Below are 15,735 nucleotides of genomic sequence, written 5' to 3'. Positions count from 1 at the left end.
GAATTCTGGGAGTTGAAGTCCACACAGCTTGAAGTTGCCAAGGTTGAGGAACACTGCCTTGGGGCCATTGTGGGCCCCCTTTAGCAAAGATTTTTATTTTAAAAGGATTTTGTTTGGTAAATTGCAAAACAAAGCAAGTCTCCAGAAGGCTTATTTATTTTGGGGTACCCTAGATGATGATAGAGCTAGTTTGCCCCTCAGTAGGGGTTTTAAGATGGGACGCCTGCCCCATGGTGGCTGTTTTGTGACTAGAGAAGTTGGAAGACAGTTTTTAAGCGGGCCTGAGAACTGTATGTCCAGTTATCAGTATTAAAGCTCTGATGGTCATCTCATTGCTTTCGCTAGCCCGCACAGCCATTTTGGCTCTCACTGTGGATTACCCTTGGGGAATCCGTCTTCTCTCCCCAGAAGTCCCACATGGTCTTGTTGACTGGTTCATTGCCCAAAAGGCAGAAGAAGGAACGAAGAGGATTGTTGATTCTTCTAGATCGGATCCTCACCAAGAGGGAAGTGCTGGTTGAAGAAGAGAAAGCCGATGGAACATGGGGAGAGAGTGACCCGTCCGTCACCTTGGAGTTCAAGATGCAACAGAAAGAGAAATTGAAGCACAGCCATTTGCCTCATCCATGCAGCATCTGTGCCTGGCACAAAGCTGCCCTTCTGTTTTTAAAGGACATGTCCTCATGCCAGCACTAACCTCGTATCAGCCGGCAGCTGTGGCGGCCCAAAAATACTTTCAGGTGCTGTGCTCTAGAAGTGATGTTTTCCCTCTTATTCCAGCTCAAGACATCCCATCTGGACAGTCTGCAGCTTATGGAGGAAGAGAATTAAGATGGTGCAGCCAAGGGGCCAATCTGTTTGGCCTTATTTGGTTTAGCAGGTCTGCTGAGGGACTGTCCCCAGGCCCAGTGCCTGTTCAATAATGCTCTCCGGCTGGGAGGAAGGCCAGAACCCCGGCTTCTGCAGCTGTTTTTATTAAAGATGGGCCCAGAGGTTCCCAAACTGTCTTGATTCATGGCACCCTTAGTGTTGCAAAGATACAACATCACAAATGAATGTTGCAAATATTTTAAATATCCTGCAACACTCCTATGAGTTTGCAGTGCTCCAAGGCATCGTGGCACATGGTTTGGGGATTAGGAAGTGAGCTCTGAAATTGACTAGCCTGTCTTGCCTTAATGCATATAACTGAAAGTGTTAATTGAAAGGACTTAGGTTTAATAGCCTGTGTGGGGAGGGATCCCTTTTCCTGTGCTCCCTCACTTCCCACAAGTTACCTCCAAGGGAGTTCACACCAATTCTCCCAGCAATATCCCTTTTTCAAATTGCAGCTCAACAGCTGCCTCTGGGTTGTGTAGAACTGAACCACCACTGCATGGCAGCTGGGAGACGTTAAAAAAAAAAAAAAAAAGTTTTGTTGCCTCCTAGCGACCACCCAGTCAAACCACCAACTGGTTGATAGTTACAAAGAACTTTTGTAAAAAGTTCAATCCATGGCCAGTTTGGCAGTGAAGACAATGCCCAGTTGCCGTGCATGGAGTATTGTGCATGGCAATGGGAGGAGAGGTTTATCAGATGGTGCATGACATTGGACAGGACTGGAATTTCAGCTGAGGGAATCTCCAGTCAGGTTTTTTGGAATGCTGCGTGTTGATGCATATGCGCAGTGCAAAAGAAGTATGTGCTGGAAGTGGGGGGCAGCAAGATTGAGGGTGGAGTTTGACTGAACTATGGAGATGTTATGGGTAGAGGTGCTCTTTTAAATATTAAGTTAACTTGGTTAGAGGCTAAATTGCAATGTGCCAGGCTAGTTGGGTTCACACTTCCACAGTGGGCTTTAAGGTAATTTGCTTTTGGCTTAGTAGCAAAAGGTGTGAGCTGCGTCAGTGTGGTGTATAAACAATGATTAAGGCATTTTGGGAAGCAATCAAACAAGACTTCCTCAAAAAAACATGGTTAAGTAAATTACATGTTGCTATAACATGAATGCTAAAGTAGGGAAGCTTGAAGGTGACACAGAATCCTTTACATGGCTAGGATGTTACCGACTTTAAAAATACTTAGAGGGAAAGCTAACAGACGCTTCTCAGAGCAGACAGAATCTGGCAAAGTCTGATTTTGTCATCCTAGCTTGTAGATTTCTTCGACTGATGGAGAAGGCTGCGCTCTGAAGTTGCATTTGCCAGGATTTTTAATCCAAGTTTGCTGAACATGACATTAAAGTCTGGTTAACACATGTTAAGCCACAGTAGCTGGGTTCACACCTTCAACTCAACTGGAAAAAAACCCCAACTATGTAGGCATTACCTTGTTAGGACAGCCCAGCTCAATTTTTTAAACTATTTACTTTAAAACAGATGCAGACCAATGCTTACGCAAAGGTCCCCAATCTTTTTGGATCAGAGTGGAAATTGAAATATCGAGAGCCCTTTCTCAAAATAATTTGCCATACTGGGGGTGGCCAATTCCAGAACAGACCATGATCAGAAGCAAATGGGGCACCAGTTGCCCACCAGCTGATTGAGAAGTCCTGTGGGGTCTTCCTGGGTCCAGAGGAATGGTTTGAAACAGTCTGCAGCTGATCGTTTGCTTTGCAATGTGCTAGCTTCCAATTCTTAAAAAAAATAGAAAAAAATAGAGAAAGGATTTAGCAGGCAGCGAAGACATTGGTGGGCACTTTGTCACTTCCAGCTGCCACACTGGGGACGCAGGGCTGCGGACCCCAAGCGTAAAGTCCAAATAAACTCAACAACTGGAAGAGGACCAGAACAGGTTTCCTAGAAACATCAAACACTCCTTTATACCATATCCGACAATTCGACTGTTTACTTCAACACTCCCATCTCCGGAGCAGAGTTTGCACAAGTTTGGCAAAAAAGTAGGTACCAAGGGTTCTGCAAAAATGCCCACTGAAATTAAGAACCAAAGTGAATGGCGATAGAGGGAACAAAGTAGCTTTTATTGGCGTGCACAACTCCAGAGACCGCTGCGTTTCTGCCAAAGCATGGCTGGCTGGGGAATTCTGGGAGTTGAAGTCCACACAGCTTGAAGTTGCCACGGTTGAGGAACACTGCTAGATAGTATCATTTAGTTCTATAAACAACGGTGTCCATTTCCTTCCTCTGTTCCCTGCATCGCGTTCACAGAGTCTGGTTTCGGTCATCTGTCCCCATTCCAGAGTCACAGCTCTAGCCATTTGGTTTTGTGTGCGATTTCACTGTGGTTGGCTTTCATTCCTGCAGAAGCCCCTTCTCAATATCAAATCAAATTCTGACCACATTCAATGACGTGTCAATGAATCAAACCTCCACACACATTTCTGGCTCACCATTTGGGTTTACAGAAGAACGTTCAGACCAGCCCTGCTGGGATGATCACAAGGAGGAGGCAGAGACACAACCCCCTCCCACTACTGCAACTGGCTTTGCAATACACAAGCACACACTGATTACGGGCCATCAAGTTGCTGTTGACTCCTAATGATCACGCAGATAGATTTTCTGGTTCTGGATACTCTTTGGATCATAGGAGAGGGCAAAGGAGGGGGGGTGCCCATTCTGCTTCTGACCCCCCCTTGGCAAAAACAACAATTTTCTCCCTAGTTTGTCTCTGAGGTTGCAAAGAACAATTGAAAACTGGAACCCAACTGGAAAAGGAACCTCATTTCGTGTGACAGCGGAACCTCTCAACACCTCTGCTCTAGGAAGCACAGGTCTACTGATTTTACCCCTTGAAACCAGTGGCTCCCTAGGAAAAGCTTCAACCACTTTTTTAAAAAATGAGGGAGAACTCTGAGGGTTTCTGCCCTGATCCCAGGTGTGAACCGAGCCACCGCCCTATGGCATAATACAGCAATTTCTTTGGGCAGAGCATGAAAGACAAATAGGGCATTTGGGTTAACCCAGCTTCTGCATTTAAGTGTTAAAACACAACGTGCTTGGATTAGTGTGTTGTGCAAGCCCAGCCAGTGGTGACTTTGTCTGCAAATCATGGGTAAAGAAATCATGGCTTTAATGTGATGTTATTAAACATCTGCCTATCCCAGGTCCTTGGGAAGGACTTGATAGGTGGAGAAAAATGCCAAATCCAGTCTGAACATCTGGCTGATTGTGCGACCAACCATAATAATATATGAATATGAATAAAGATGGATCTACACAGGCAGATAACCCAGTAGTGATTTTGGGGAGCCAGTCAATGTACCTGGAAGAGTGCTGTAGGTGAGAATGTATCATAACTCGGCGCCTAAAGAGATCTTTCTCAATCTGGTGTCCTCCAGATGTGGGACTACAACTCCTAGCATTCCCAGCCACCACTTGAGAACCACACTTTTGAAGAGCAACAGGCAGGTCTAAAACAATGCAGGAGGATTGCAATAGTGGGCTATGGGGCTATATGTTCTTCTTACTTCTTGCCAAAATTAAAATTATAACGCTTCCTCCCCATTTTCGAAGACATCCTTAGCTACATGTCCCATCTGGGATGGCTTCTTCGATCGTTGGCAGACACAAGCCGTCCCATTTCAAAGGAGGAACATTTCAAAGTCACCTGAGCTGGCTTTAGAAAGACAGATTTGCTGGACTACAATGCCCAGCAACCCCTCACCACTGGCCAGATGGGCTGTGGTTATCAGGAGCTGCCCTTTAACATGGTCCAGAAGGCCCCAGCATTCCAGCCTTGCAGGAAAAATGGAAAGGCACTGAAAGGTTTCTACCAACAAGAATCATGTTAAGCCTGGTTAATTTGTAGCTCAGTATATCATAGCTGTCATTCTGACTCCTGGAGGAAAAAAAATCAGAAAATCAGGTTGACAGATGGAATGGAGTCTCCTAGGAAGGAGCACAGCAGGCTAGAACCTTGGACAGACACTCCACCCTGGAACATTTTTTTTTCTCCGTCTCCCCTGGATACTCTGCCTGTGGATTTTGCAAGATCCTTCAACCGGAGTCTCATTCCCATACTCCAAATGGATTTTATAAATTTATTATCTCTCATACCCAGTATTTACACACAACAATCAAAATCCAGTTTAGCTATTGAAACTGCTCCCTGCCCCCCACCCCTGAAACCGGACCATTAACATTGCCAACAAAAGGCAAAACTCTCAGCGAGGGATTCCCAAGGGAATACGTACGGGGAACACTGGAAAGATTTTGCACCTTTTAATGACCTTCCAAGCTTCAGAGAGGTGGTGCTCGGAAAGAAAAGTCATGGATCGGTTGACTTCAGCGTAGGCATCTAAGAACGGAAATGCAAATGCAAAGACTTCTGATGCACCAGAAGGAGCACGTCAGCCTTCCAGCGCCACTAAACTGTTTGCGGGATTTGGTGAAAAGACGAGCATGGCCACCCCCGTGTTAAACATTTGGGGAGAATCTGCTGGAAGCTTCCCGTCCGTGTGGATCCTCTGATGCAAAGTCAGGTTGGTGCTCTGGCTAAAGCTTTTCCCACACTCAGAGCAGGTGTAAGGCTTCTCCCCGGTGTGGGTTCTCTTATGTCTAATAAGGCTCGATTGATCCCGGAAGCTCTTCCCGCAGTCCGTGCACATGTAGGGCTTCTCCCCCGTGTGCATTCGCTGATGTGCACTGAGGCTGCCCCTGTGACTGAAGCTCTTGCCGCACTCGGAACACTTGTAGGGCTTCTCCCCCGTGTGAACCCTTTGGTGCTGAATGAGGCTCGGTTTGTCGGCAAAACTCTTGCTGCAATCCGGGCACTGGTGCGGCTTCTCCCCCTTGTGGATCTTCTGATGCCTCAGAAAGTTGGTGCTCTTGTTGAAACTCTTCCCGCACTCCAAGCACTGGTACGGCTTCTCCCCCGTGTGAATGATCTGATGCGAGGTGAGGTGGGCGCTCTGAACAAAGCTCTTCCCGCACTCCAAACACTGATACGGTTTTTCTCCGGTATGGATGATCTGATGGGAGGTCAGGTGGGCGCTGCGGCCAAAGCACTTCCCGCATTCCAGGCATTTATACAACTTCTCCCCTTTCTGGAATCTTGGGTGTTTCAACAGGTTGGATGGACCATAAAAGCTTTTGCTGAAATCAGAGGGTTTATGTTGTCCTTCGTCAGCCTGGACGGCCTGATACAATGGAGCAGCCAAAGCCCCAACAAACTTCCCTCTATCCTCCAGGTACGTATATGAACTCTCCCCTCCAGCAGGCGTTTCCGCGTCTCCAATGTTCTTCCCAAACATACTTTTCTGGGATTCAATCTCAGTAGACATTTCCCAGTGATCACTGAGACACTCGTCCCTTTCCTTTTCTTCCTGGTTTTTCTGCTGGAGCAAGATTCGTTGGAAATCTCCGACCGGACAAGGAAGCGAGTTATCTGTCCATCCTTCTTGTGGGTTTCTTTCTCGGTTTGCTGGCTGAACTCGACTCCACGCTTTCTCTTCAAAGGGTTCCTGATCAGTTCCGCCAGAGAAATTCCCACATGGTTTCCCCGCAGTCTCATTTTTCCATTCAGATCCTGTTGGAATTAAGATTGGAAGTTAGAGCACAAACTAAACCATTCAGAAGGAGCATCTTCCAGATCTTTGGGGCTCCAAATTAAATTATTAGTAGTAATATTAATTGAATTTATATGCCGCCGGACTCCCAGCAACTCTGGGCGGTCATCCCAACCAAGAGGATCAAAGGGACTGCAGCAGCTGTGGCCCAAACATCTGGGAAGCACCAGGATGCTAAATTAGTAGGATTTTAACATTCCCTCAGTGCAGTTTTTATCCTTTCTAGAAGGCAAAAAAATAATGAGAGAACAGATGAGCTGAGAAATGCCCATTTATTTTCAGTTAGGCAGATAGTCTTCTTATACCAGGGGGCTCATTTGAAAATCTGGAACCACGTTGAGGAAGTTCTCCTAGAAGGACTGTATCAACAAGGGATTACAAGATGATGGGCAAGGCCCATCTCAAAACACCAACTTACCAGAACATATTAACATTTCTCCCTGATTTCTCTTCTAGCCTCTCCTGGATGCTGCCTCCTCAGCTTTCTCTCTTGCCTGAGAAAGTAGCCTCCTGGCTGGAGCCCTGGCCAGAATTTTCATTTTCTAAGAAGGTATGATGCTGGCATTTTGGTTTCCAGCAAGCTTCCCCCTTATTTATTTATTTAAGCTTAATATATCTTCTAGGACAAGAAGGACAAGAGAACTCAACAAACTCCAAAGAAACTTTGATGCCCAGGCATTTTGATATCTAAGGTTTCCATTCACTAACTTGAGCTACGAAATTCCATTTATATTTGTCAAGCTAACCTAGACCAATTACAGCAATGATACCAGCATTTTTCAAACTTGGCAACTTTAAGATGTGTGGACTTCAATCCCCAGAATCCCCCAGATAAGCATGGCTGGCTGGGGAATTCTGGGAGTTGAAGTCCACACATCTTAAAGTCGCCATGTTTGAAAAACAGTGAATTACAGCAACCTTCCATTTTATTTGACTGCAGTCTGTGCATCTCATCCAGCATATAACTCAAAGGAATGAAGATCCTGGTTGATTTGTCTTTTGAAAAATACCACAATGTTCTTTCTTTCCCCCAAGGCAACCCAGGGGCATACAAAATCTATGAACAGGGCAATAAAACTGAAAATATTTTTATGAGCTGAAAAAATAATCCTACAAACTAAGAAAGGAATTCCTGATGTACTACCTTCATCCATACAAATGTCTTCCTAGGAAGAAATATTGAATAGGGATGTTTAAAAATGTTGCATCTCTTATATACAGTCCCAAATTGTGTGCGTTTTTAATATATTCCTGTGTATTTTATTTCTACTTTGTATGTTGTGTTCATGTTTTGTTTATAAATTAAACAAAAAACCTTGACAAATTTAAATAGCAACATAACAAATTAATCCACAAAGACTCAGCATCCCCAAACCAACCATTAATTTAAATCAAGTCTTTCCCATCCTGGTCTCTTCTAAAACTGTTGCATCGCAATTCCCCCCATAGCCAGCCCACCCATGCTGGCTGGGGATAACAGGAGCCCTAGTCTACAGCATCTGTTCGGGGGTAGACAGATTCTGATCAGTTAACTTTTGGGAATTTGGGGCAATCAGTTAAACTCGCAAAATCCTGGAAGGACTGTCCACTTGGCCATAGGGAAAAATAGAGCCTGTCTTCTTACCTAAGAGGTCAGCGTTGATGTCATTGTCCTCCTGTTTGGTCTCTACATACAGCACCTTCCACTCAGCATCAGATGCAGCCTGGCTAATTCTGGAGATTGTTCCTGCCTGTAAAGGAAAGATTGCATTCCCCCTCTATCAGCCCCTTGGTCACTCGACAGTGAGGATAGAAAATGGGCAGCAAACTCCAAGAATAGAGTTTTCAACCTTCAGGGATACAAACGTTGGGTGTGGCCTCCAGAGCCGTTTGACCAATGAGGCCACCAAGTCAGGACACTGGGGTGCACATTTAGAGGCCCAAAGCTGACTGCTCTGGAGGGATACCAAAGGATCGTGAAATGCAGAGACCACAGTAGTCCTAACTTAACATCTACTCATTCAGCAATTGTTCAGTGTTACGACGGTGCTGAACAAGGGGGACTTTTGACGGGTCCTCATAATTGCAGTCGTCACAGCATTCCCACCGTCATGTGATCATGATTTGGGTGCTTGGCAACTGGATCGCAATTATGACGTCGCAGCGTCCCACGGTCACGTATTCACCGTTTGCAACCTTCCCTGAAGGTTTCCCATGAGCGAAGACAACGGGGAACCTGGCAGGAAGTCACAAATGGCAATCTCGTGAATGCAGGACATGGTGACTGTGTGGGATTCTCCTCACGACAACTGGGACTGCCACAACTGCCGTCATAAGTCAGCATGATCACGTGACATCACACCTTACAACTGCATCCCTTAGCAACAGAGTTCTTGGTCCCAATTACCGTTGGTAAGCGAGGACTACCTGTATTTGCATGGATGATCAACAGACCAGGGTGGGGTAATTAAAAATGGGTTGGGCAAGGATCTCTGCTCCAGAACAACCCTCTCGTCGACGTTCCCCGCACCCCATAGAAAGGACATATTGAAATACCCCTGTGTGGTTTTCCTGCATGCAGAGCTCTTCCTGCTTCCCAAGGAAGTCCTCAACCAAGACCACCGCCTGGGAGCAGGTCTCTGGGCTGCACTCCCGGACCCAGCGCTGCATCTCCGCAGGCAGGATGGCCAGGAACTGCTCCAGGATCAGCAGCTCCAGGATCTGCTCTTTGGTACACACGTCCACCTTTAGCCACCGCTGGCAATGTTCCTGGAGTCTGCAGTAAGCCCCTCTTGGTCCCTCAGCTTCCTGGTAACGGAAGCGCCGGAAACGCTGGCGCTGCTCCTCCCTCCGCTGGGCATCCCCTCGCAAAATGGCGGCCTTCACTTTCCCATAATCCCCCTTGCTGCACCCTTCCAGGTTCAGGAAGGCCTGCTCGGCCTCTCCGCTCAATGCTGGCCGGAGTCGGGCCACCCACTCCTCCTCAGGCCACTGACAGGCCTCAGCCACTTGCTCAAAGGAGCCCAGGAAGGCCAAACTGTTTTCCCACGGATCTGTGGGTGGTTTAGAGCCCCCCGGGCATGGGGTCTCCACTGTCTTCAGGAACTCCCGCCATTGAACTTCCCACTGCTGAAGGGATCCCTCGTCTGGTTCCTGCTTGACCTCTCTTCCCGTCCTCCGGGGCAGGGATTCCCCCCCACAAGGGTCTTTCTTTGCTCCCGGCGGGCAATCCCTGGGGCCCCGCTCCTCCATTTTCCTTCTCGGAGGGTCTCCTGGCAAAAGCACCACCCAGCCCGATATTCCAGAATCTGTCCCGAAGATCCGAACCGTTGCAATGGTGCTGGAAGGGCAACAGGGGTGAGTTCTCAGGTTACGATCTCCAACTCATTGTTGGGTGGTCACAGAAGTAAAGCTGAAGACACAAAAAGAATTTGCAAATCAGCCACAGTGAGAGCTAGGGGCTTGGGGTTGTTGTTTTTAAAAATGCCTCATTTCTTTGCAAACAGAGCAGAACTGAAAAAAAATATTGGGGTTAAATCAGGTCTCTTTGGGAGATGATGGGCATTTTTGGAGCCAGTCAGGGGCGCTTGCAGAAAAGTGGCCCAGGTCACTTCTTCTGCTGTGCTAGGCATGGCCAATCACAAAAGGAGAAGGCAAAAGTGTGAGTTTACTCCTCTTTCCAGGATATTCCCTACATATTCTTGGTGGATGAGCACATTTCTAAACAAAGCCACCCACCATTTTATTTTCTCTTCTGAATGGACCATGGAGCCTATGGAAGAGCGAACAGCTCTTGGCTCTGCTATATATCAGGTTTCCATTTAATATTTTTTACTAAGATTCTAAATTTTAAAAAAACATTGCGTATGAGCAGAGAGCCAGGTAAAGTGCAAAGGAGGTGAAGAGAAACAGAGAGGTGACCTTGGAGAAGATATGCAGAGCATCTCTTAGTAAAACATGAGCTTAGCCCGGGAAAACAGGAACGCATGAGAAAGAAAGTCAAGATTGCCCCACCTTGACTCTCTTTGGTGTAGGAGGGGAGAAAGGAGAAACACCATCATGTCATTATTATAGCTTAAATCTATGAAGTAGAGTTCCAGTATTCCTTGTGGCAGCTGTTCCCTGACCTGGCCTATCTTGAAGGGTTGAGAGGAGGAATCCAGGGCATGTTACCATCCACAGCGTGCGCCTTGCTTACTCGTGGATTAAATGGTTCCATGTCACTTTTTGGACAGAGTCCAATCTTTGATGGCAAGATTGGGGTTGTGCCTGCTTTTGTTCATTGCAGGTGATCATTTCTAACTTTTATTACTACCAAGCAACGTCCATATGCTTAAGTGAGCGTCCAGCAGAAGCCCTGATGTCAACATGATGCTACGTGCACCATGACATCATCATGCAAATGACGCAGATCATATATTTGCAAACACAATGGGGTTGTAATGCACACACCCCTTTCCCTCCTGCAATTCCCAGATATACATTTTTAATGCTTGATTGATTTTATTGTAATTTATTTGTTTCATTGTTGTGAGCCACCCAGATTCATTGAGTCAGGTAGCATACAAGTTTAATAAATAATTACTATTATTATTGGAGTGGCAAAGTTTGAATTCTGTCTCTGGCCATTTGCTTTCCAGCATGCCAAGCCCCAATCAGTGAGTAACAAGGATCTGGTTTTTCTTTTGGACTGGGTTCACACATTGTACTAACCCTTGTTTCATCATGGTTTATTGAATAAACTGCCATTGGCTAGGTTCACACAGCACCCAAACTTTCTCCCTCAGTTCACCTTAGGAATCTCTTTCCCCAACTCAATTCCACTGAATGCGGCTGGACACTAGCATGCAGGAATTATGGGAACTGTAGTCCAGAACACCTGAAAGGAGCCAGATTGAAGACAACAACCTTTGAAAGGGCTGTTTGGGTTTTACTTTTTATTTAGGATATTTGTATTCCACTTCCCATGTTTAAAAACCCCTCAGAGGGGGCGGGGATAAAATAATCAACAATTAAAACAATAAATTAAGAATGCAAGCGTACATGACAACACTGGATAACATACACAGCCAGCAATATTGTAACAAACCAAGCCACCCACTTTCCTCGCCTGGGAAGGAAGGAAGAGATCAACTTTCTCCCAAGAGGACAACTGAGGCAGGATACTCTCTCTCCCTGCCCTACCTCACAGGGTTGTTGTTGTTGGGGGGTTAAAAGGGGGACTTCTATTTGTGCCACCTTGAGCTCTTGAAGAAAAGGGCTATACGTGAAAATAATAATACTAATACTGATAATCACGTGTTCGTACGATGAATAATAAACTTTGCCTGCCTCTTTTTAGCATTTCCAAATTCCTCTGCGTCGCACTGGAAAAGCAATCCCGCCTCAGCCCCGCGCTCCCGGCTCTCTACTCACCCGCGCCGCTCCCGCTTCTCCTTCCTCCCGCCTCTTTGCAACCTTACCGTAAAAATACAAGCGGGAGCAACCCTGCTGGGAGGCAGATGCGACTCTCCCCCCACTCCCATCCCTGGGAATTTTCAAAAAGCCCATTTCCGGGGGAGGAGCCAGGCTAGGAAGAGGATTTCGAAGTTCACATCCTTTTGCAATTCAAAAAAAAAAAGGGCGACAGACGAGGCGTCCCGTCTAGCCCTCCGCCGCTTCGCTCTTTCTGATCCTTCTCTGTTTGGCTTTGGGGAAAGGAGTTTTTTTTTGGGGGGGGGTTGGAGAAACACACCCCCCCCTTGGTCCTCTGGCCCCAAAACGAAAAGAAGTCTTTGTGCCCGCCGTGGGGAACTTCTGCAGCGCCCCTCCCTTGCCCTAAAACAGGGTTTCTCAACCTGGGCAACTTTAAGAGGGGTGGACTTCGACTCCCAGAATTCCCCAGCCAGCAGGGCTGGCTGGGGAATTCTGGGAGTCGAAGTCCACCCCTCTTAAAGTTGCCCAGGTTGAGAAACCCTGCCATAAAGGAAGCCTTTGCAGTTCACAATTCATGGGGCAATGAGTTTCGTAGGGTTAGGATGTTGAGCAGAGTACAGCAGTGCTCCCAGAAACCCTTTGCCCAGGGAAAAAATACACACCAGCATGATAGGTTTGCAAACTGCAATGTCCCTATCTTGTTCTCCAAAGAAACTCAGCCGGAAAATATATACTATCTGGTTGTTTATTGATAAAAATGCAAAACTTCATAAAATACAAGTTGTATACAAAATATAGGAAAAAACACGTCTTCTCATATATTCAGCATCCGAGACTTATCCACAAACATAAAGTCTCTAGCCAAAAACTCTTAGAGAAGAGGTACACTACTTGGTTATTTGTTACAACTACATAACCTATAAACTTACATACCTACATAGTGGCTAACGCTCCACTGCAACTACAACTGCAAAGCTGGGCATACAATGCTCCAGTTATATTGTCACTCTATACCCCCCCACTGGGTAACTAGCATACACACGCCTATAGGTGGCAGTAATTAGCAGTAGACGTGCACGACACACAGTCACAAGTTGTTTTGTTTACATAAGCTGCATAAGCGAGACATAATATTGTTGGACAGATAATGGGATGAATTTCTTCCCATGAGAAACTCCTGACATAGGAAGCTTACTGTAGCTCTTTGAATGGCCCTTTCGGCTTCTGCGGAACAAAATCAGGGCGCCTCCCCGAAGGTTAGTTGAATCTGACGGGGCAGCAAGGAGGCTGGGAACCATTGCCGCGCAGTGCGTCGGAGGACAAAGCCTGAAAACGGGTTTGATTTCAGTTGCATTTGCATGTAATTCATTGGTTAAATGCCGTCAAGTCGTCGTGGAGTGGAATAATACATGCTTACTCCCCATCCACGCGTGAAATCACTTCCCTCTTCTTCTACTTTAAACCTTAGTAAGTCTAATCAATAATAATAAACCTTAGTAAGTGGTGATAGGTTTGGGAGAGCTATGGGGACTCGCCTACCTCTAGTTTACTTGAGATAGGAAAGCCACGGAAGCTGCCATATATTGTCAACCTGGAAACCAGGAAGCCACCGCTATGAAACAATGACTCCCTCACATAAAAATCCAGCCCTGGAGCATGATTGCACAGTCTACACTAGTGTGTCTCAACCTGGGAAGCTTTAAGACGGGTGGACTTCATCTCCCAGAATGCTGGCTGGGGAATTCTGGGAGATGAAGTCCACCCGTCTTAAAGCTGCCCAGGTTGAAACACACTGGCCTACACAAAACCTGGGATGGGGGAGAGAGAGATTTTAAGTTAGAAGAGACTGGAGACCAATAAGATCTACCAGGGAATCTTACTCTTTCAAGGTTATAACAGTTTTTTTTTTCTTGCCAGTTTCTGATTCCTTTGATTCCATTAGACCAGGGTTCCCCAAAGTGGTCAGTATGGGGGGATACTGATTGATGGAACTATCTGGGTTGATGGGACTATCCAAGAGGTCAATGCTGTTGTTTTTGGGACTATCCAAGAGGTCAACGCTCTTGTTCTTGCTATTCTTGCTATTCATAGTACTATTAAAGTAGTATTTGTTCAATTATTTTCCTATAATAAATGTTTTGGGGTTGATGAACAATCTGAAACGTCATGCAGGGGATGATGAGCTGAAGAGTGCGGGGACCCCTGCATTACACCCACCCACCACATCCTTTGCAGTTGGGGAGGGACAGAATAAGCCCCATTGGGGAGTCCTTGTAACTCAAGCTTGGCAGCTTGAAGATGTGTGCACTTCAACTCCCAGAATTCCCCAGCCAGCACGGGGTGGGGTGTGTATGTGTATGTATATATGTATATGTATATGTGTGTGTGTGTGTGTATATACAGTCAGGTTCAGAAATATTGGGACATCGACACAATTCTAACATCTTTGGCTCTATACACCACCACAATGGATTTGGAATGAAACAAACACAATGTGCGTTAACTGCAGACTGTCAGCTTTAATTTGAGGGTATGTACATCCAACTCAGATGAACGGTGTAGGAATTACAACAGTTTGCATATGTGCCTCCCACTTGTTAAGGGACCAAAAGTAATGGGACAGAATAATAATCATACATCAAACTTTCCCTTTTTAATACTTGGTTGCAAATCCGTTGCAGTCAATCACAGCCTGAAGTCTGGAACGCATAGACATCACCAGACGCTGGGTTTCATCCCTGGTGATGCTCTGCCAGGCCTCTACTGCAACTGTCTTCAGTTCAGTTTTGTCTTCAGCAAGTGAAATGCATGCTCAATGGGATTCAGGTCAGGTGATTGACTTGGCCATTGCATAACATTCCACTTCTGTCCCTTCAAAAACTCTTTGGTTGCTTCTGCAGTATGCTTTGGGTCATTGTCCATCTGTACTGTGAAGCGCCGTCCAATGAGTTCTGCAGCATTTGGCTGAATGTGAGCAGATAATATTGCCCGAAACACTGCAGAATTCATCCTGCTGCTTTTGTCAGCAGTCACATCATCAATAAATACAAGAGAACCAGTTCCACTGGCAGCCATACATGCCCACGCCATGGCACTACCACCACCACGCTTCACTGATGAGGTGGTATGCTTAGGATCATGAGCAGTTCCTTTCCTTCTCCATACTCTTCTCTTCCCAGCACTCTGGTACAAGTTGATCTTGGTCTCATCTGTCCATAGGATGTTGTTCCAGAACTGTGAAGGCTTTTTTAGATGTCATTTGGCAAACTCTAATCTGGCCTTCCTGTTTTTGAGGCTCACCAATGGTTTACATCTTGTGGTGAACCCTCTGTATTCACTCTGGTGAAGTCTTCTTTTGATTGTTGACTTTGACACACATACACCTACCTCCTGGAGAGTGTTCTTGATCTGGCCAACTGTTGTGAAGGGTGTTTTCTTCACCAGGGAAAGGATTCTTCGGTCATCCACCACAGTAGTTTTCCGTTGTCTCCCGGGTCTTTTGGTGTTGCTGAGCTCACCGGTGCGTTCCTTCTTTTTGAGAATGTTCCAAACAGTTGTTTTGGCCACGCCTAATGTTCTTGCTATCTCTCTGATGGGTTTGTTTTGTTTCTTCAGCCTAATGATGGCTTGCTTCACTGATAGTGACAGCTCTTTGGATCTCATCTTGAGAGTTGACAGCAACAGATTCCAAATGCAAATAGCACACTTGAAATGAACTCTGGGCCTTTTATCTGCACATTGTAATTGGGGTACTGAGGGGATATCACACACCTGGCTATGGAACAGCTGAGAAGCCAATTGTCCTATTACTTTTGGTCCCTTAACAAGTGGGA

At 46.1% G+C, this 15,735-nt stretch overlaps 1 protein-coding gene across 3 annotated transcripts; it reads right to left on the bottom strand.

The window, feature by feature from the left end:
* Positions 1 to 49: 49 nt before the first annotated feature.
* On the bottom strand, positions 50 to 12,042 carry LOC103053507 (uncharacterized). 3 transcript variants are annotated; one of them, XM_025176836.2, is made up of 4 exons: positions 11,950 to 12,042; positions 9,044 to 9,899; positions 8,133 to 8,238; positions 50 to 6,468 (listed from the first exon to the last, which is right to left on the bottom strand). In XM_025176836.2, exons 2-4 carry the CDS (start codon positions 9,737 to 9,739, stop codon positions 5,291 to 5,293), a joined length of 1,980 nt encoding a protein of 659 aa, XP_025032604.1. In that variant the 5' UTR covers positions 9,740 to 9,899; positions 11,950 to 12,042; the 3' UTR covers positions 50 to 5,290. The 3 variants fall into 3 exon arrangements, with proteins under 3 accessions (XP_025032604.1, XP_007444148.1, XP_087985665.1); XM_007444086.3 differs by having other exon boundaries at positions 11,903 to 12,014; XM_088129539.1 differs by lacking the exon at positions 11,950 to 12,042 and having other exon boundaries at positions 9,044 to 11,877.
* Positions 12,043 to 15,735: the final 3,693 nt, after the last annotated feature.

The sequence above is a fragment of the Python bivittatus genome, unplaced genomic scaffold (assembly GCF_059951505.1).
Source record: "Python bivittatus isolate LINGU-HERP-01145 unplaced genomic scaffold, Pbiv_v1 ctg000810_np1212, whole genome shotgun sequence".
Classification (NCBI taxonomy): domain Eukaryota; kingdom Metazoa; phylum Chordata; class Lepidosauria; order Squamata; family Pythonidae; genus Python; species Python bivittatus.
Note: the sequence above shows the minus strand (reverse complement) of the source record. Positions and strands in the feature narration are given on the sequence as shown.